Source organism: Protopterus annectens, chromosome 2.part1 (assembly GCF_019279795.1).
Source record: "Protopterus annectens isolate FY-2018-M chromosome 2.part1, PAN1.0, whole genome shotgun sequence".
NCBI classification, from domain to species: Eukaryota; Metazoa; Chordata; order Ceratodontiformes; family Protopteridae; genus Protopterus; species Protopterus annectens.
This window is the reverse complement of record NC_056729.1, coordinates 1,074,651,913-1,074,674,473: the sequence shown is the minus strand read 5'-3', so window position 1 is coordinate 1,074,674,473 and position 22,561 is coordinate 1,074,651,913. Positions and strand designations below refer to the sequence as shown.

Below are 22,561 nucleotides of genomic sequence, written 5' to 3'. Positions count from 1 at the left end.
ATGCTTTGTGATTGCCCTTAGAATCAGTGGCGATTTTGTTTTCGTAGCTAGCTTTGGAGGATCTTATAAAGGATCTCAGCTTCTTACTAAGGCTGACCAGGGAGCTCCTCTACTCATGGGATTTTACTCTCTTTTGCAACAGTTTCTTCCTTCTGTTGTAGAGTTTGTTTATGGCAGGGGGCCACCAGATTGGCTTCCTTTTTTATGGAGGATAGCATCTTGGTTCTGTTTGGGATAGCACAATCCGTGCACTCATGTAAATGCTTATAACGTGCATTTGTGTAGGATTCAGCAGTTGTAACTGTATTGTCCATCTGCATGGGTGTCATGAAGTTCACCACTTCTGTCTTAAGAAGCATGAAGTTGGCTTTGCAGAAATTTTTTACTGTGGTTTCCTTAATGGTGGATGGGGGCAGGGATATGGATATCTAGGGTGATTAGCTTATGGTCGGATCTGACCGATGAAGAGTTGACTTCTGGTGGGGAACACCGGTCACTCATGCTGGTAATGACTAGGTCTAGGATATTGTTGCCCCTGGTGGGGGTGTAGATAAGGTGATCCAGGGCATTGGAATTTATGAATTTCAGAAAGCTTTGAGTGAAGGAGTTGGTACACGAGTAGTTTTCCCAGTTAATGGTGGGGTAGTTGAAATCGCCAATTATTAGGGTGTTTGATTGAACCCTAATATTTTCTAGTATATCAAGAAAAGAGGAGTGGGAATCCTTGGGCATGGTGGGGGATCTGTAGGAAACTACAATTTGGATTGCAATTTTGCCCAGAGTTAGTTGCACTTGGATAACCTTGGATGCATTATGCTGTGCAACTAGCTTGGAGGTGTGGATATCCTTAATGAATATGGACACACCTCCACCTTTGGTGTTCTGGTCCAGGTTAGATGGCCGAAAAGTGTGGTATGAGTTATAGCCTGGTAATGCAGGGTCTGCTCTCTAGAGCCTTGAACCAGGTCTCAGTCTCTGCACAGATATCGATGTTCTCCATTTTAAGGAGTGCCTCGAGTGAGTGCATTTTGAGATTTAGACTTCTAGCATTGAGTAGCATTACCCTCAGTTTTTACTTGCCTGTTCCTGTTACGGTGGTGAATTTGTCATTTGAACCTTGCCTAAAAAAGGCACTATAGGGACGGCAAGACCCTTAGCTAGTATCTAGAATCCCAGGGGCGACAGGTGCGGGCTATCTCTGGAAAAGCATTGTGGTCTGTCGACCATGTAATCCCAGGCAGATAGATAATGGATCCCCTTAGAATGACTCCAGAAGCTTAGCCAATTGTTGAAGTCAATCATTTTGTCCTTGTACTGTGGTATCATTCTGGGCAATGGCAGGATGCTACTCAGGGCTAGGGTAATACCTGCCTGGGTTACAAGATTGGAGAGCTCTTCCATGTCTCTTTTCATGTAGTTCTGGGAGGTACGTCTCAGGTCATTAACACCAACATGGCCAATGACAGAGTCATATTTGTACTTGTTGTGGAGTGACCTGAGTGCGTGGGCTATGTGGCAGATCCTGGCACCCAACAGGCAGCTGACAGTAACCTTCTCCTTTTTTAGCCTGGTGAGTGGGACATCAGTGTGCCTGACTATAGAGTCACCTATGACTAGTGTGTTGGGTACTTTGTTTTGCCTTATGGGCTGTGGTTTATTGTCACACTGAGTCTGTGGGCTATGTGTCATTTGGGTTGTGTTGGAAGGTGGAGATTGTTTGCATTTCTGCTTTGAAGGTCTCAGTTGCTTGAGCAGATTATTATTGAGAGCCTCTGTGAATGTTTTTGTGTTTCTATATGTGGATTTTGGTGGTGTAGGTTTAGTGGCACTATGTGATTGTGGTGTGCTGCAAGTATTTATCTTCTCTTGACTGTCAAGTTCGGTCTTGGTTGGAGGGAGCTTTACCTCCAGTTTGGCTAGATAAGTGCATCTCTCATAGGTTGTGGTGTTGGGTGATAGGAGGAGAGGGTTGTCTGTGTACATGAGGCAATTACTGCATAGCCCCAAGATGCCCAGATTCATCAGATAGGTAGGAGAGAACACTGGGAGCTGACCCTTGGACATGCCTGAATAAAAAACTACTTTACTCTAGACAAGTGAGGAAAGTGAGTATAAGAGCTGTTTTTCTCTAAGCAAGTAAGGAAAGTAAGTACAAAAACTGCTTTCCTCTAAAGAGGAAGGTTGAGTGCAGTAGTAATTTGTAGCTTATTTAGTGCTAACAACAAGTTCTGAACAAGTGCTGAGCACGAATAAGCAAATTCAAGTGGTAAAACTAAAAACCTGTACCTGGATCTTGTGGTAGATAGGCTACCTAGTGCTTACCACTCCCACTGATAAGCTAGAAGGTTTCCCTCCAACACAGAAAGGCTTGGGGGGCTCATAAGCTTACAAACAGTCCTGAGCATTGCAAATCTGTATCTGGACTAGACTAGTTACAGGAAAGGTAGGAAAAAGGCGTAAATGTGGGCTTTTAAACCAGAAGGTTGAAAGAGTGGAAAAACTGCCCAAATGGCCAATAAACTACAATTTCTGCGACAGAAACCACTCTTGTGGTAGATATGCTTCCCTCCAACACAGAAAGGCTTTGGGGGCTCATAAGCTTACAAACAGTCGTGGTTACAGCAAATCTGTATTTTCACTGGACTAGTTACAGGAAAGGCAGGAAACAAGCTTAGAATTTTTTTTGGAAAGTGGAAAGGGAGAAAGGAGAAACAGAAGATACTTAAAAATTAAGGACCTAAGTGGCTTGCCCTTCACAAATGTTCACTCTGGATTAGGTAGAATGAGCTAGTGACACTAGACTGGAATAGAGCTGGGATAAAGCTGAACAGATGGGACTGGTAGGAGTGTCTGAAGTCAAAATATGATTTCACTGTAGTCGGCTGAGTGAGCAAGTGAGATAGACCCAGGAGGAGTGCTCAAACACAAATTTACAGGAGAGGCGGGCAATTCCAAAGCCACCAAGATTAATACTACAACAAAAACAGCGAGTGTGGGCGAGAAACTAACTGCAGAGACAGAGAGATACCACAGTATTCTATGAAACAATTAAATAGAAAAATAAATAACTACAGAGAGACACAGACCACAGTATTCAAAGAAACAATTAAATAGACAGAAAAATAGTCATGGCCTTAAACCCAATGCAAAATATGTATTATTATTCCCTTCAGTAAAAGTGATGTTCCTGCTAATGACGACATTAATAACGACACCCTAAGTACGCACTCAGCAGTGAGAGACCTGGGCCCACAGGTTGACAGCAACCTTACCTCTGATTACCATGTCTCCACAGTGGTAAGAATGGCATTCTATATTGCTCATCTCATAAGTAAGGGTATTGCCTTCAGAAAAAAGAAGTTATAACCTCCCTGTACTCTTCCCTCATCAGGCCAATAATTGAGTACAACGCCCCTTTTCGTATGTACCTTTCCAAGCACCTGCAGCAATTGGATAGACCGCAAAGGTTCCTCACAAGGAAAATTCAAAGTCTTCAGCATCTGTCCTATGTGAGTCATCTGAAATCACTGTCACTTTATTCTTATTCATGCACAGTATTCTATGAAACAATTAAATAGAAAAATAAATAACTACAGAGGTGATCTCTGCATTGCATATAAGGCAGTCTCTGACCCTGGTTTATTGGAAATGCTGCATATCTGCAAGTCAAATGGTATAAGGTTTACTCACTCTAAAGACCTTAACCTGGTATGTGACATTAATAGAACCTGCTGGAGGGACAGATTTGTCTCCCAGAGTTATCAGACCTTTGTAACAGACTCCTACTTCATGTCAAACAGAGTGCCTCATTGGCCATCTTCAAATGCTATCTGGACAATTGAATGGGTAACCATATATTCACTGCAGGGGTTCCATCTCTGTCCCTCTTGGACATGGACAAAAGGTGCTGATCATGGAAATAAGGGTAGGACTTGGCTAGACTTGTAAGGGCCCTAGGGCCATTAGCCTAGTAACTTCCTATGTTCCTATGTTCTTATGACCCTGTGATCAACAGACAAATAAGACAATATGTCAAATCCTCTAAAGGCATCTTTGAGAAACACTTAGCAACCACAGCCAAGGATAACAATAAGGCCTTTTACAGCTACATACATAGCATAAAAGGTAGGACCCAAGCATGTGCAGAACTAGTGACTAACAGTATCACCCACACCGATCACACAGTGATAGCAAACCTGCTAGAAAATAGGTTTGGTGAAAATGTCACTCTATTATACTCTCCAAACTTATCACAAACCTTGCCCCAAACTCCGCCTGCCACACCTTACAGATCTGAAGAGAAGGCCATTGAAGCCTTGTCCAAAGCAAAAAACACAGCATCTATGGGACCAGACAGCATCCCAGGCTGTCTTCCTAACAGGCTAAAATATGAACTAGCATCACCATTAAGTACCCTTTTCAATCATAGCCTAATCACAAGCTTTGTTCCTGCTGAATGGAGAACTGCAGCAGTTATTCCCCTCCACAAAGGTGGCCTAGCAACAGACTCAGGGAATTACAGACCCGTAAGCCTGTCCAGCCTCATCTATAAGGCCATGGAGCGTATCATTTTGGACCTCATAAAGACATAGACCTCCAAACCCTGGATCCAACCCAATTTGGCTTTGTCAAGGGCAGATCTTGCCTCTTGAATGGGCCACTGACAAGGACAAATCTGTGCATACAGCATATGTCAACTTGACAAAGACGTCTGTAGCAATCCCACACTCAGGCATTACTAATAAACTTAGCAAACTGAATGTAAACCCCTTTGTTGTAAGATGGGTTGCCAACTGGCTCACAAACCAGACACACTCTATCAAAGTGGGTGACTCCACATCAACCAGTAGACCTGTCACCAGCAGGGTGCCACAAGGGTCAGTGCTGGGCTATTTCTACCATTTAGTATATACTTCTCAGACGTTCAGGCCAAAACTAAGAGGTTGTAGCTGACCAAGTTTGCAGATGACTGTAAACTAGGTGCAATTATTGAATCCCCAGATGATGTCAGGATACTCCATGAGGTTCTTACACAGACCAGTGACTAGTGTCTTAGTCATGGTCACAGACTGAATGCAAAGAAATGTGTCATCATTCCTTCAGCAAAGCAATGTCCTTTCACACTATCAAATTAGCAACAATACCCTATGTACCTACAAAGTGGTAAGTGATCTGAGATCACAAGTAGATGGTGACCTTAACTTTGACCACCATGTGTCTACTGCAGTAAGGAAGGCTTTCTACATAGCACACTTGATTAGCAAAGGCATAGACTTTAGAGCAAAGGAGGTTATAACCCCTCTATAATCGCTACTAATCAAGCCCATAATTGAGTATAACGCCCCTTTTGGCATGTACCATACAAAGCACCTGTGGCTATTGGAGACACCTCAGAGCTTTGTAACAAAGAAGATCAAGGGACTCCAACACATGCCTTTCACATGCCACCTAAGTCCCTCTCACTATACTCTGTATTGTATAGACTTCTTAGAGGAGACTTAGGCCTGGCTTACAAAGCAATCTCTGACCTAAACCTGATGAATTTGCTGCACATCTGTAAATCAAATAGGACTAGAGCTACCCATTCCAGGGACCTAAATATGGCCTGAAACTTGAATAGGAAATGCTGGAGGGACAAATTTGTCTCCCAGCAATTACAGCATCTTTAGAATAGGCTGCTAATTCATGTGAAGAGAGGACCTCTATGACACTGTTCAAAAAGAACCTGGATGAGCAGATGGGGCACCATAAATTCATACCAGGGATAGTGCCCACAACCCTCTTGGACATGGGCAGCCATTACTAAATACAATCCTGGGTACTGACTAGAGTATTTATGGTATTGCATTGGGATGAAACAGCTAGGCTTGAAATGGCCTCCAGGTCGATAGCCTAGTAACCTACTACGATCCCATGATCCTAAATGCACTTGCAGTACTGCACTGCTACACCCTTGTCACCTGCCTGATCGTACCTCCTGACAGCTTAAACCTAGTGCAGACAGTCCCTTCACTATCTTCTAGGTATGGCTCTTAGTGAGTGTTTCATGTCTTCATTTTAATAATATCTTCATAGTTTCATCATTGACTGCACAGGCTTACTACTTTCCAACTATACAGCATACTATTCTTTAATAAGCTAGAGTCAATGACATTGCCACTGAGATCCCCTACAGACATCCCCAGTCATATTACAGGTGTTCCCTAGCCATTTATATACATTTCTCTGTTAAATGTTTTTTTCTTCTTCCAGAGACTCGCTTAATAGGGTGTACCAAGTCATACTGACCATTGTATTCATGCCCTCTCTCTATCATATTCTTATTTTAATTAAGTTCATTGTTGTTTAGTTTTTTCTCATTTCATTCCATTTTTTCTGCAGAATTCTTCATGGGGGAGGCATCAGTGAGGAATTGGCCAGCACTCCATGCATAGGCCCCTGTGTTAACTGCTAGGACTCAGTAGTCCCTATAACTGCTACTCTACAGAGAAATTATGGTCATCCTGTAGAAGATTTCCTGGAGGTTCATAGGTGTATAATAGGCTAATGACCACTAGGGCCTTTATAAGCCTAGCCATACAACCCAAATGTGTTCCACAAGTTATTGTGTCTTAGAACCAAAAATCTGAAGTCAACAGGCTGGAATTCATGAATACAATCCAAGGTTTTATTGCAAGTAATACAAGTAAGCACTTTCGTCTGGTGAACATCACCAAACTTCTTCAGACTGATCTGGTGTGATCTGATAGGTCTGAAGAAGTTTGGTGATGTTCACCAGACAAAAGTGCTTACTTGTATTACTTGCAATAAAACCTTGGATGGTATTTGTGGATTCCAGCCTGTGTGACTTCAATTTTTTTGGTTCTGCTGTTTTTATCAGTTTGCTGGTCTTATTGTGTCTTAGAAGATTATATGGGGGTGTATGTTAGTTAGGACATGATTTACTGAGTGCCTCTGTCCATCAGAGAAATGGGCACTAGACCAGGGTTGAATTTCTGATTTCCCATCCAGTGGTCCAGGTTGCATTGAAATAGGGTTAGGGAGGGACACTATTTCACAAGGATGGAAAGCCTATTCCAGAGAATAGGAATTCTCTGAGATAGATATCTGTCTCTCCAGTGTGTCTTATTTATGTTGCAAGCAAAATGTAGGTTCATAGATCTAGTAGTTCTGATGCTATTCATTTTGCGGATATGGAAAACATCCATTAAAGTGGTATCCAAGGATGTCTTGTATGCCAGGCATTGATTGCCTCTCAGTAGTCTGTAGGAGACTGAGTATAGAGATAGTGCTTTGAGTCAATCTGCAAATGATGTTGTGTTTATGCCCTGTATTCTTTTTGTAAGGCAACTTTGCAGATGTTCCAATTACTGCATGTGTCTAGTCAGTTATGTACAGAAGGGGGCATTATACTCGATGACTGGTCTGATGAGGACCAAATACAGTGACACTGTGATATCCCTGAACCTATGTGTCATGCCCTTACTTACAAGTTGAGCAACATAGAATGATTTCCTTACTACCTTGGAAACATGTTGGTCGAAGGCCAGGTTACTATTTAAATGTGTTCCCAAATCCCAAACTACCAGGTAAGGGTGTTTTATCAATGATGTAGTTTCTCAGGGTGACTAACTTACCCAAAGATACTATTATGCATTTCTTGGCATTGAGTTTTAAGTCACAGCTTTGGGTCAGTTATTTGTCTGTGTTAGACCCTCTTGTAAGATGTTAGTGTCTTAGGGGGATTCTTTGACTGCTCCTGGTTTGCAATCATCTACAAACTTGGTTAGCCAGAGGCATTTGACATTGTCTTTTATTTCCAAGAGGTAGATGCCAAAGAAGAGCGAGCCCAGGAGAGAGGGACTCTGCTAGTGGCCAGCCTCTTTGTGGAAGTGATCTCACCAATCATAATATCCTGAGTCCTATCTGTGAGCCATCTGCTATCCAGTGTGTCTGTGCCTCATTCCATATGTTTATTAACAATGCCTGGTGGGGTAGTGTATCAAATCTCTTAGCCAGGTCAAGGTAGCTGGTATGTTTTTACCCATTGATTTACTGCATACATCTCAGCTTCTTTGCTTAGGAATTCTGGACAAAGCCAAAAAGTATTAAGAGGATAAATGCCTAAACCATGGATAGTTGTTAAATATTACCCTTACTAATTAGAAAAAGTTAATAGAATAACTGGTTTTGTATAAGCATACATTTTATGAACAATAGGACATATGAAACTCTAAAGTCTGGCGAACTAGGACTCACAGCATGGAAAAAGATTGTTAACGCAGTGTACCACATACACTCAGAGCTCATCATGCAAAACCATCTCACTGAAATAATTGCAGCATTCCAAGTCCTTTTATAGAATATCGCTATAATGAAAGACATTGAGGCACAGCAACTGGTGAAATACAGAGCACAGAGGACGTTGGGGAATGCCAAGATATAGAGAAAGTGGCAGCAGAGAGGAGTACTAGTTACGCACACCACATTAACTGGACACCTCCAGGGTACATGGCTGCCACACTCAGCTGTTTCACGGGACAGACCGTGTATGTTAACAATGTAATGGGCCAGGGAGAGGTATGACGGAATGTACTGGAGTTGGAGGGGTGATAACACTAATGGTACAGGAAAGACAAGTTGCAATCCTGAGAGGGTTTGCCATCTGCAATGGCTCAGGGAATGTTAAGATTCTGAGGAACAGGTGCCCCAGTCTATGTTAAAGTCTCCAAGTAGTAGGGTTTCTTGGGGGTAGTGACATGAGCTGTTATGGGTACCTCTGATACCTTGTTCTTTGATATTGAAACTGCTCTCTTAACTTCTTTGTTAGCCAACTAGTATTCCTTACACCCCCTACTCCCACCCTTATTAACCTGCATGCATTTACACAAATCATATCCACCCCTACCAGGATAAGTAAACCCAACCAAAAAGAAAACAAACTTGACTGGGTACTCTTAAATAGTCACCCCCAACTGTACACGTCTGGTACCCTCCCTGATGGCCTATGCGATCACCTTCTCACATATGTAATTAAGCACAAAGCCATTAATTCCCAACAACCCTTACTCAGAAAGGTTAGAAACAATAAAAACTTTGACCCTGCCAAATTCCAACAAGAACTAAACTCATGTAATTGGGCTATTCTAAAACACCTCCCCTTAGAGGAAGCATAGCATACTTTAACAACAAATTCCTTGAGATCCTTGATTTGCATGCACCTGTTCGTTCAAAGAGAACAAAGGCAAAAACTGTGCCATGGCTTTCTAAAGAGTCTAAACTCAAAATTACCCTCAGAAACAAAGCATGGGCTTTATGGCATTCTTCTAAAGACCCCCGAGATCACATTAAATACAGGCAATCCAGGAACGAAACTAAAAAATCCATTTTACAAGACAAAAAAACAATACTACTGTAATTTACAGGCAGTAAATCAAAATAACCCTCAGAAGTTTGGGGCAGATTTAAATAATCTACTACATCCTGGACAAACTTCAACCCCAATCCCTGCTGCTACTACTGATAAAACCCCTGAAGATGTTTCTGATAGTTTTAACCAATTCTTTACTGAGACAATTCAAGCCCTAGATAGCCAACTACCTCCTAGCTCCCCTGGTCCTGAAAGTACCACCCCTAGAAACCTACTCGCGTTCAGCTTCCAACCAGTCGCCACTTCACTTATCCATACCTTAATCAAAAAATTAAAACTCACTACACTTTCTGCTGATCAACTCCCTGCCGAGTACCTACAAAAATTAGCTGATGCTATTGCTTACCCCATCTCAATACTAATCAATCGAACCATAGTAGAAGCTAAAATTCCCACCATCTGGAAAATATCCTATGTAATCCCACTTCACAAAGGAGGCAGCTCTAATGAATTCTCAAATTATAGGCCAATAGCTATACTCTCTCCACTTGTAAAGATTATGAAAAAATTTATTCACAGACAACTCATGCACCACCTAATCCAGAATCACCTTATGGTAGACACTCAGCATGGCTTCCGTCCTCATCACAGCACTACTTCAGCCCTCCTAGCCTTTACCAACACCATAAACCATAATCGCAACAATAATTATATATCCTCAGCCCACTTCTTGGATCTTTCCAAGGCATTCGATATGGTTGATCACCAACTTTTAACCCACACCCTGCAAACATTCTGTCTAGATACTAGAGCCCTTCAATGGTTTCAATTCTACCTGAATGGTCGACATCAGGCTGTCCTCTGGAAGAACAAACTCTCTAATCTTCTACCTAACACCCTTGGAGTACCACAAGGCTCTATACTAGGGCCCTTGCTGTTCTCCATCTTCATTAACGACCTTTATACTCTCATCCCTAAAATCAGCTGTATCCAATATGCTGATGACTCTACTCTGATTTGCTCTGCCACATCTCCAATAGAGTTATGGTCAGCTACCCAGACCACCTTTAATACAATAGAAAACTGGCTTTCTGAACGTCATCTGATCCTAAATCCCAAACAAACTAAAACGCTGTTATTTTCACCAACACGTAGGTCTACCGCTTTCACCTTTACCATAAATTCAAATAATGGCACAATAATCTCCCCTGACCCCTCTACAAATCTATTAGGTATCATCATAGATAATAATCTAAAATTCGACCTACATGTTAACCAAACTATCAAAACCATCAATAAAAATCTAGGGTCACTTTACAGAATAAATGCCGTCCTAACCCCTCCAGCAAAAATTGCCATAGATCGCTCTCACATTCTTTCAACCCTTCTGTATGCATCCCCTCTACTCTCGAATTTAAACAAGACTGTCTTTAACAAACTCTCAATTTGCTACAACCACATTGCCAGGTTTGCCACTGGGCTGCCTTTTAGGATACATCATTGCATCAATCTAAATCAGCTTGGGTGGCTTGAACTACCCAGCCTAATCCCGTATAACCAACTGATTATAGCCTATAAAATCCTCTATAATCCGGACAATACTCCTGCACTTTAAAATATTATCACCCCCTATAACAATCCTAGACCACTTTGATCCTCTAACAAACTACTGATTCAGACTAGCAAAATTAATAACACAGCCAGTGACTCTATCTTTGCAAACTCTGTAAGTAGACCCTGGAACTCTCTTCCAGCTGATATTACCTTACTTTCTACCTTAGGTCAATTTAAAACTAGACTCAAACAACATTTGGCACTTAACTGGCTATGTCAATGTATCAAGCCTGGCTAACTCTCTCTAGAATGTGTAAAAATTTGTTAACCAGTTTACTGTGTAATTTAATTTAATCCTGATTTACGCTTGGGATTAACTCTAACCTGTGGAACGTGTTTAACTTGCTTACTTTTTATTAATTAAATTAGCTGTTGTTTTATTTCGTGGTGGTTCCAGTGTCTTTTTCATTCATTTACTTAAGTAATCACTGTAAATAGTCTGTTTGTAATATGTGATGCTGGTATTATGTAATGCTGGTATTATGTAATGCTGTATCTGCTTACCCTTGGAGCTTTTCTCCCCGTGCCTCCACTGAAAATGGGCATGCATCCAGTCGGACTATCCCGGTCAACAAATGTAAAATAAAATAAATAAATAAATAATACCTCTGTGATATCCACAGTTGTAAATGTCCCCTTTATTCTTGTACAATGGTACTAGAATGCTTATTCTGCATTTATCTGGGATATACATTTCACTCCATACTGCTATGAGTACCCCTCAGAGCCATTTCTCTCGTAACTCACTGAACATGTCGATCATATCTGCCGTGACCACGTCTGAATCTACTGATTTCCTTCACTTCATTTTCCTTAATGCTGTCTTACTTCTAGGGTGGATTTTTCTTCCTCTTTCATCTTAGGCTGTGCCTGAGGCAGTGCAGCTTCTGCGTTCTTTTTTTTTTTTTTTTTGTTTTTGGAACCTTTTAAAGTATTACTTACATCTACTTTAGATGTCCTGTGGCTTGGTGAGCAGGTTGTTGCTGGATTCCCTTATGATGGTTGTCTGATAATTATATTCTTTATCTTCCTGTCTTTACCTTGCAAACTGAGACTTTTTTTTGTGCCATCTGGTGAGTCACTTTCTAAGAGCTGTTATGGGTGCCTCTGATACCTTGTTCTTTGATACTGAAACTGCTCTCTTAACTTCTTTGTTAACTAGTATTCCTTCTTAGACCAAATCATGTTTTATATCTCCCATTTCCTTCTGCACTCCTTACCTTTAATAACTTCCTGGACTTCTGCATTCCACCATCTGTTTCCTTATTTGCCCTATTTCCATACCTGGCTTGGTTGCGTATCTATTCCGTAGTCCTTACACATGCTGTTTAGAGGCACTGCCATTCTTCTTTAACTCCATCTGTTTCATCTTCTTCTTGAGGCACTAGAGGTGCTATTTCCTTGGACTCTTGTGCTTTTGCTTCAGTCATCTTCAGGTCTTAGGTTCATAGGTTCATAGGTTTATACTAGGCTATCTGCCCTAAGGCATTTATAAGCCTAGCCCAAATTTTTGTGGCTTACGCCACCCCTTATATGAAAAAATACTGTGCCCATTAGTTTGTTGTGCCTCTGTCCAGCAGTGACACAGAGATGATTCCTGGGGTAAACCTACGATCTCCCATCCACAGGTCTAGATTTCTCTTGAACAGAGTCAGCGAGGTGCTCTGCCTCACATGGACTGGGATTTTATTCCACAGCATAGGAAGTCTCTGAGTGATAAATCTATCCCTCCAGCACATCCTATTTATATCCGTGCTAAGGTTTAAGTCGCTTGCTCTAGTGGTTTTGGTGGATTTGGATTTTTTGAGGTGGAGCATGTCCATTAATTCTGGGTTGGACATGGCCTTGTATGTCAGGCACATGTCACCTCTGAGCAGACGGTATGCGACTGAATAGAGCTGGAGTTTCTTCAATCTGGCAGCATATGACAGATTTTGGAGTCCCTTTATCCTTTTGGTGAGGAACTTTTGGGGTCTCTCCAATTGCTGCAGATGTCGGGTGAGATACATCCCGATTGGGGCATTGTACTCGATCAATGGTCTGATAAGTGAAGAGTACAGGGGAACAATAACCTCACTAGATCTGGACGTGAATCCCTTCATGATCAGGTGGGCAATGTAGAAGGTCTTTCTAACCACTTTAGCAATGTGAGTGTCAAAAGAAAGGCCACTGTCAACCTGGGTCCCCAGGTCCCTGATAACCTCTTCTGTGCTTAGTGGATTGCCACCTATATGGTAGCTTGGGGTTACCTTGTTTTTCCCGAAGGGTATGACTATACATTTTTGGCGTTTAACTTCAGGCCATGGCTCTGGCACCAGCTATCTGTTTCCGTGAGTCCTTTCTGAAGGATATCCATGTCTGATGCACTTTCCACTATGGCGCCCAGTTTGCAGTCGTCTGCAAACTTTGTCAGCCAAAGTCATCCTATGTTGGCCTGTACTTCTGAGAAGTAGATGCCAAACAATAGGGGGCCAAGGACCGAGCCCTGTGGGACACCACTTGTGACCGGCTTGGAGTCTGACACAGCGCCAGCAACTCTAACCCTGTGGGTTCTGTCCTTAAGCCAGTTTGCAACCCATCTTGTGACATATGGGTTTACATTTAAGCTGGTAAGTTTTGCTACAATACCCGAGTGGGGTATTGTGTCGAAAGCCTTTGCAAGGGCAAGGTAGGCTGTATGGACTGTCTTTCGCTCATCAATGGCCTTGGTGACTGTTTTGAAGAAGTCGACCAAGTTCAAAAGGCATGATCTTCCCTTGACAAAGCCAAACTGGGTCGGGTCCAATGTCTGCAAGTCCCCTATATCTTTGTTTATGAGCTCCATTATGATCCTCTCCATAGCTTTGCAGACTAGACTTGTTAAGCTTATGGGGGTAATTACCAGGGTCCGTGAGGCGCCTTTGTGGAGTGGGACAACAGTTGCCGTCGCCACTCCTTGGGCACGTATCCTGTGGTGAGGCTGAGATTAAACAGCTGCCTTATGTGTGGGTTTAATTCCTCATTTAGCTCGTGTAGCACACAGCCGGGGACACCATCCGGTCCCATTGATGCTGTGATTTTAGCTTTAGAGAGAGCAGCTTTCACCTGCGCATTTGAGATGTCCGGGAGGCTACACTCGGCTGGGATAGTTATCTCTCCTTTAGGGGAGGGGGGTGAAGTTTGCACTGAACCTGTCTGCCAGTATGTTGGCAATGTCTGTGGGTTCAGTGATTTTTGTATCATTTTGGACTAATTCTGAGCATATCTGGGAGTTTCCACCCAGGTTCCTAACATAGCTGAAAAAGGCCTTATGATTGTCCTTTGAATCCATGGCAATTTTTCTCTCAAAATTGGCCTTAGTTGATTTTATGAGTGCTCGTATTTTTTTACTAATAATGATCAGGGTGACTTCCCTTTTATGGATTTTGTTCTATCATGTAATAGCTTTCTCCTCTTATTGTAAAGTTTGTTAATGGCTGGGGTCCACCAGACTGGACGTTTGCCCTTTGTGGAAAGAGTCTTGGTTTTATTTGGGATTGTCTGATCCATGCAGTCCTGGAGGTGTTCATAGAAGGCATTTGTAAGGGCTTCCGCAGCTTGGGTTGTGGTTTCCACTGGCTCAGGGGCCTTGAAGGATACCACACCAGTCTTGAGTAGTGTGAAGTTTGCTTTAGAGAAGTTCTTCACTATGGTCTTTTTGTTTGGGGTGGGGCGGGATGTGGATTTCCAGTGAGATTAGTTTATGATCAGATCTCACCAATGAGGGATATACTTCCGGTGTGGAGCATTTTGTCCCCATGTTTGTGACAATGAGATCTAGTATATTTTCACCTCTCGTGGGAACAGTGACTAGCTGTTCCATGGCATTTGAATTTATGAACTCCAGGAACCGTTGGGCTAGAAAGTTAGGGCTTGAGTAATGTTCCCAGTCTATATTCGGGTAGTTGAAGTCACCCAATATGATGGTGTTTGGAGATACATTTATACCCTCCAGTGTCTTCAGGAAGGCTGTGTGGGGTTCCTGAGTTTGAGAGGGTGGCCTGTAGCATGCTACAATTTGTAGAGCAGTTTTGCCTATGGTTAGTTGCACCTGGATGGTTTCCGAAGCTTCGTGTGTTGCCACCAACCTGGAGGTGTGGGTATCCTTTATAAATATGGATACACCCCCTCCTTTTGTGGTGTGGTCCGGGTTTTGGGGTCTTCAGCCTAGTCTCTATTGACCTAAGAACCTTCTCTGACCAGTGCTTGCAACTGATTGTGACCACTAGTGGTTTACTCTGTGGGACACTGCTTCACTGGGGATGACTTTGAAATTGCTGATTCTACTCCGATATCCTGATTTTCATGTTGGTCAGTCTTGTATGACTTTCTGTCTTGTTGAACCATGTCTTGGCTACCATCAATCCATTTTCCATGCCATGAAATCCTCTATGATACCAAATCAGGCATCTGACTATCAGTTCACCTTGGAGACGACAACAAGCCTCTGCACTTGATGCTGACAGGATTTTCCTTTATTTTTCTACATAAGGAATGGCAAGAGTGTCTGCTAAGACACTTGTAATGGTTCACTTTATAAAGTGGATGACTGACACTAGCATGGCATGATGGTGAGTGATATAATAGGCATTATCCATTCTGGTATGAAGTGCATGCATTGCTACAGTGACCTGCCATGGCACCACTACAAACTGCTGCACCAGTAAAATGCAGATTTTAGGCTGAGTGTACAAACTTTTTTGTAAGCACTATATATCTGTATTTTGTTTACTTTTGTTATTTACTTATTTGGCTATTGTCTTGTTTCCTTACTTCCATTTCACTGGTTCTGGGTATTAATGAGTTTTCCGAATCTTTTTTTTACAGTGGCCAAGGAGCTTAAATTCAATATGGCTGCCTGTCTAAAAAACTGTCTTAGCAGTAGTATATGTCTATTTTGCCCATGACTGCATTGTGAAGTTACGGTTCTGTCTGTAACAAATGTGTGTACTACTTTGCTTTGCTTTCATTCTCTTTGTATTTTTCTCATCCTTCTACAATTCAATCTGCAGAGCAGTTATGTGGCAGAGTCAGGCACCTGAATTTTTGCCAGCTAATGGTGCCCTGGATCATCAGTTGTCAGTAAGCATGTCTTTCAGAGTGGGGGATAGTGGTTACTCTAAAGAATGCAATCTGGAGGGCTTGCTGGTTGCTAGTATTGCCAACTGTCTGAAGGGAAGGAGTGGACGTTCCTCTTCTGAGAGTGGGCTGGATGAATCCTGCATGGTCAGCCAACACTAGGTGCAGATGTTTGTGGTCTCCAAGGTGCACTGACAGATGCCTGGTTTAGTACCATGGAGGACCTCCTGGCATGGCTAGCAGCGTAACATAACAGACTGACCCTGAACATTTGGCCACCACACCTTACCTAAACTAATATGAGTTTGATTACATGACACCATCTATGTGAGCTACAAGATACTTGACTTCCTGAGGTCTTTGAACACCTGGGACTCAGACAGCTTAGTAAATCTCAGAATGAGAGATAGATAGATAGATAGATAGATAGATAGATAGATAGATAGATAGATAGATAGAGAGAGAGAGAGAGAGAGAGAGAGAGAGAGAGACAAAGAACAAGAGACAGAGAGAGAGCGAAACCTAGAAGGACAACTAAATAAAAAAAAAAAAAATTACATACGAAGCCTATGGTATTATGTGCCACAGTTTTATGTGTTAAATCATTCCTTGTATTTTAGTATTTAGTATTTTTCTCAATATGACAGTAGGTGAAAAAATGTAAAAATCAAATATAATGCATTTGTATTTTTCTTAACTTTATAAATTTCCAAACGTTTGCAAGAAGTAAACGGTTATAAATTTCATATTAGTAAGTTAAATATGCACTTCTTTTGAAACGTTAATATCATCTTTGTAGTAAATTTATTTAACTGAAATCACGTGGTTCTGTATTTTCAGACATTTCTAAGTACTGCAAGCAACCTAACTGACAACAGTAGAACAGCTGCTTGGGATCCCAAAAGAAAAACATCAGGTGCAATCACACTACTAAATGCTATTGAGTCCTTTGTAAAAATGCTGGAACCTAGCAATGCATCTTTTGTTATTGAAACACCAAATATTCTACTGCAAGGATGTTTCTTTAACAGCACTCTTGACAAGAACTATACAAAGTCATTCAAAGCAAGACTTGGTGTTAGTATGATGATAAATTATACAGATATACAACATATGGTTGAAAACGTAACAAACATCACAGTTAGTAGCACAGTTTACATTTCACTTTCTGATCTGATAGATGTTACAGGAAATGCATTCCAGGGCTACTTTCTGAACAGCCTTATTCAGTCAACATCAATATCAACAGGAAGCAGTATAACTCCAACAGGTATTGGAATTTCCATGACTTTTGAGAATGACAACAAAACACAATCTACTGATAATGCTGTATGCGTCTTTTGGGATAAGAATGCATCTTCAGGGACTTCCCGAACAGGAGACTGGTCCTCTTATGGCTGTCAAACCATTGTTACAGGAAATGTTACAACTTGTCGATGCAATCATTTAACTTCATTTGCTGTTTTAATGGCTATGACAGTGTTGCAAGATCTTCTGATTGTTTCTCAGATTACTCAGATAGGTCTTGGAGTTTCTATAGGTGCACTTTGCATCTGCCTTTTTATTGAAAAAATAGTGTGGAACTCAGTTGTAAAGAGTAACATTTCCCACTTCCGTCATACTGCACTCATTAATATAGCATTCTCACTACTAGCTGCAGATATCTGTTTTGTAGCATCGGATTTTCCACTAGTGAAAAAATGGGGCCTCCTTTGCAGTGGCATTACCTTCCTGAGCCATTTCTTTTATCTTGCTTTGTTTTTTTGGACACTTTGTCAAAGTCTGATGCTTTTCCATCAGCTAACATTTGTTTTTCATCAACTGAGAAAAAAAATGTACATGACTGTTTCATTTGGAGTGGGATTTGGATGCCCATTTCTTATTGCAATGGGCACTTTCTTTTATTATTTTCCACGTGGCACATACCGTAATGACAGAGTTTGCTGGCTAAAGCCAACTGGTGGACCTATCTATGCATTTATTATCCCAGCTGGAACTATTGTGATTGTTAACTTCCTCATCATGATTGTTGTTATTGCAAAATTAATGAGGCCATCAGTGTCTGATGGAAGCAAAGCTGAAGATAAAGAAACAGCAAAAAATATCTTGAAAGCTGTATTAATTTTAACGCCAGTTTTCGGATTAACATGGGCTCTTGGATTTGCAACAATGCAACCAGCAACCAAAGATGTTTCTACTGTTTTCAATTATGCTTTTTCTATAATGAATGCATTTCAGGTATGTATAAAATGAAATAATGACAAATCTAGGTTGAAATTTCTAATAAAGGAAGGATACAGTTGTATATTAAAAATAAATTATTCAACTCATCTTATACACATACACACACATTCACACAGACATATATATATATATATATATATATAATTTGTAACTTTCTGTCAGTGCAACAGTATATAATATTATTTTATATGAATGAATTTTTTACATTAAACCAGCTGATTCTCTGTGCTTTTTTTAATTCTGTACCATGACATCATGATGTTTTTTTTCAATAATTGCTTGCAATTAGCAAAAGAAAAGACTAAAAATCTAAACCCAATCCATTCAGAGTTAAATATCTTTGCTTTTAAAATGTGTTTCTAAGCACTATAACAAAGCGTTTCAGTTGACTAAACATCAAATGTTAAGGTACTTTAGGATCTGACAAATGACAGTACATTGAAAGAAATATATGTGTTTACATAACTGCAGTTTCATTATTTTTCTTGTCTTAAAGGCATTTCAGAAACTATAATTTTCAAGTAAGTGATACATGCTAAATAAATTGTGAGATAAAAATCAATATCTGGTAGATGTATGGCATCAACAATTATCCACACTATTGGTACATCATTAACAGTTTATCTATACCTTTTGCACGTCATAAAAATGACTAAACCTCCTCAGCCCCTCCATATTTATGGTACCCATTAAACAAACACTTAATTGAAATGTACACTCTCCATTTTCAAAACACATACTGTGATGACTTGCCATAACACCCTAGCTCATATAAAACAATTCCAGCCCCAAATCTACACAAAAATTAAATAACAAATAAATAAACTTAAAAAGAAACTGAAACACAGACCATATTTCTCATTCACTACAAAGAAAATGTGTGCACTGCACACACAACTCCACACACCCCAAAGATAATACCACCCATCTAAATCAACCCATTAGGAAAGAAATTCAAAATTATTAAGTCAAAAGAAATAATTCAACTAAAAGCAGGAAAAAGCAAAATAAACACTAACCACAACTACCAATCATAAAGCAGTAGTACAGGCAAAACAGATTTGAATTTCTCTAAGTTAATGAAAAATAAATTAACTAAAAATCTAATTCAATTATAAAAGCAATGAACTGTAAAATAAAGCTCACTAAACTATTAACACATCAAATGAGTGAGTAGTAATTTGAAAAAGTGACAAAGTTTATTTCAGAAACTACATGAGAAAGCTACTAAAAAGATTGCCTATTCGTAAGCATTTACAGTAACTGTTCACAACTTAAGCAATTGACGTAGCCCACAAGTCAATGACAGACACTACATTTAGCTGAAAAAAAAAACAAAAACATATAGGTAGATGATATGTGGTTGGACCACAATGTGGCTCTGACTCCCCAAAAACTGAAAGCCTGCAGTACCACTTGAATAATTATCCCACTTCTAGTTCACTCTTAGCAGGAAGACTCCATTCTCCTGCTGAAATGCAGACTTTGTGACCACTGTGACCCATCAGCTGAATCACCAGAAGCTTCATCCACAACAAGGACTGTTGCTTTACCTCTACCATCACTATAACTGGACCTGCAAAAAACAGAGGAAACAAAAGGAAAACTCAATATACACACGTAGCACAGTCCACTTGGCAAAGGCACCCTACTAATAGGAGACACACTTCTGGCTTCTGTGAAATCGAAACATACTTTTTCTCTGCAGTTCGGCTGCTGTAAAAAAAAAATCTGCAGTTAGGACAGTAGTGAACCTAAGAAATTCAAAGAAAAAAGAGGTGTTCAATAAAATTATGTTTGTCTCTAAACTCTGCTCCAACTGGCTAAGCATCTGGGATGATGCTACCACAATCCATAATAGACATGCCAGCACTGCATCACATACCATCCTGGAAAGCTTGTTCCAGGCACCAGTCATTACATAGGGTCATCATGATGACCTGCAGTGCTTGTGAAAGTCCCCGTTAAAGAACAAGAACATCTTGTACTATCTTGGGTACCATGTAAGAGTGTTGCTGTTCCAAACACTTAAAGAGGATATGCTCAGATGTGACATTGCAATGAGCAAAATGGTAACCCCCATCACCACTGATGCATATTGGGACATTATTGTACTTCAGGAATGAGGCCCTACAAAATGGCTCTTAGCATAGACTGGCAGTGCTACAAGCTATATAGATATCTATGCATGAAATATATATAGCATACAGCCTTAGGATAGGCAGGGGCAAGCAGAATAGCACCACTTTTGATGACAGTACAACATATTAAGGTAATGTTTCAGATACAGCTGCAGTAAATTCACCTCATTAACATAACTGCTATGCTATCTGCCCTAAATTAGTGGGAAAAAAGCAGCAGCACCGTTTTGTAAGACACTTCACTAATATGAGCAAATGGGAAATCAGGAGTTTGGTACATTAGGTCGCTGGACTTTGAAATACATGAAATAGGTATACTGAAGGAAGACAGTACATCAAGTGAAGTAACCCTGCACCGTATTAAACAACAATGATGGACGTGATTAACAAGTACAAAGAGTAAGTGTTGTATGTGAGTGTCAAAACACCACAACCTTATTAGTCTATGGGAAGGGGGCACACCAGTAGCAGGGTACTCAGAAGGCAGGATATGTAACACAAAACTTGATGGCCCCTCACACAGTATGATGCATGGCAGTTCATATTGTGTGTATGTGGGGGTACAGTGATTGAAATGTATTAAAGTGATTTAGTATGCAAATGCTCGAAGGTTTAGTGCACTAATGCAGGAAGGGGTGATTAACAAGCCTGTAGCTGCATTCTGTGTAATAAAATTGGGTAAAGTGGTACAGGACAATAAGGGACAGGAGGAGGGCACCTTATGGGGTTGGGGCAGCACAGAGACATATAAGACCGCCACACACACAACAATGTACTTCCCTCCACTAACAAACATGTGTGACCTACAAGACTACGTGACTTGTCATGGGCCTATGAGATAACAACTGCAAAAGTTCACCACTCAGGAGATTGTGTTGTTACTGCAAATCATCTACACACATGGCACGCATCTTAGCCCAAGTTAAAAGAAATAAGCCTTTTCAGGATTAGGTGTGGAAGGGAGTGGTACAGGACATTAGTGCTGTTGTTGGTCAAAATGGAAGTCCACATCACATTTGGAGAAGGGTAGCTGATATGCTAATGCTTGCCAAAAACAAGGCATGGGACAGTACCAAGGACTTATTTACCATAGAAGGTAAAATGCCAACACAGGAAAAGAGATAGAGAATTTCCAAGTTTTCTTATCTAAAAAAAGGAAACTTCAAACCAAGTGGTAGCCTGGATAGTGGACATGGACTGGTAATGACTGTATTATTGTTGTGGAGGCATTACATTTCCATATTGTACAGTGCAATATATATGGGTGGGACTTATTCAGCAAGAGGCTTCTACATACCTGTGTTCCAGATGCTTCCACTGTACAACTGCAGCAACCTGCATAACAAGGTATAAAAGTATTCATATCTTGTTCTCAGATTCTGTCACATAACTGTATGGGTTCTGCTGGGGGGGGGGGGGTGTTTGTTACAGTCCCATCACATGTATATTTATTATGTTTTCACTGTGTTTACTGTTAAATTTAGTGCAATGAGACAGAAAATGCCTGATGTCAGCAGGTCACCTGCGACTAGCAATATTGACAACATGCACATGGAACAGTCTGATGGCATAGTGACACTGTCCACATTGCTCACTCTGAAGAGCTCATGCACATCCTAACATATGAGGACCTTCAGCAGGGACAGACTGAAACTATACCCTTACAAGTATTGGCCAGATATCCTGTATCTGTGTGACCCACTCAAATTGCATGTAGATCCCCACCACAGATGCCATCAGTGAGCCTCACTGCTGATGTGTGTGGACACCCTATAAGGGAGAAGCATAATGGTATACAGAGAAATCATGATTCAGTATGACCTGGCTGTGTCACTTTCTGCTAGTCGGCAGATGTGTAGGTCAGTGATCCAAAAACAAAAAAACTGCACATGTTGCTGTCATTGTGAATGAGCTGCATGACTTGTAAAATGATATGTATCACTTGCATGGCCTGCAGGTTGACATCTAGCACCTGCACAATGACATGGAATATAGATACTGGGAGCAGATGGTACTGCTTAGGTCATTGGGGCTTAAATGGCATCTGGTGATGATCCCGTGAGGCAGATGCTAGTTGCCCTCCTGCTTCTGCAGG

The 22,561-nt window shown here is 40.9% G+C and overlaps 1 protein-coding gene across 1 annotated transcript in view; it reads left to right on the top strand.

The window, feature by feature from the left end:
* LOC122794327 (adhesion G-protein coupled receptor F3-like) overlaps positions 1-22,561 on the top strand; it is a 112,051-nt gene that overhangs the window by 40,624 nt on the left and 48,866 nt on the right. Inside the window, exon 2 of the mRNA XM_044062630.1 lies at positions 16,922-18,319. Within this exon, the coding sequence (XP_043918565.1) occupies positions 16,922-18,319 (1,398 nt within the window). The remainder of the gene's footprint in view (positions 1-16,921; positions 18,320-22,561) is intronic.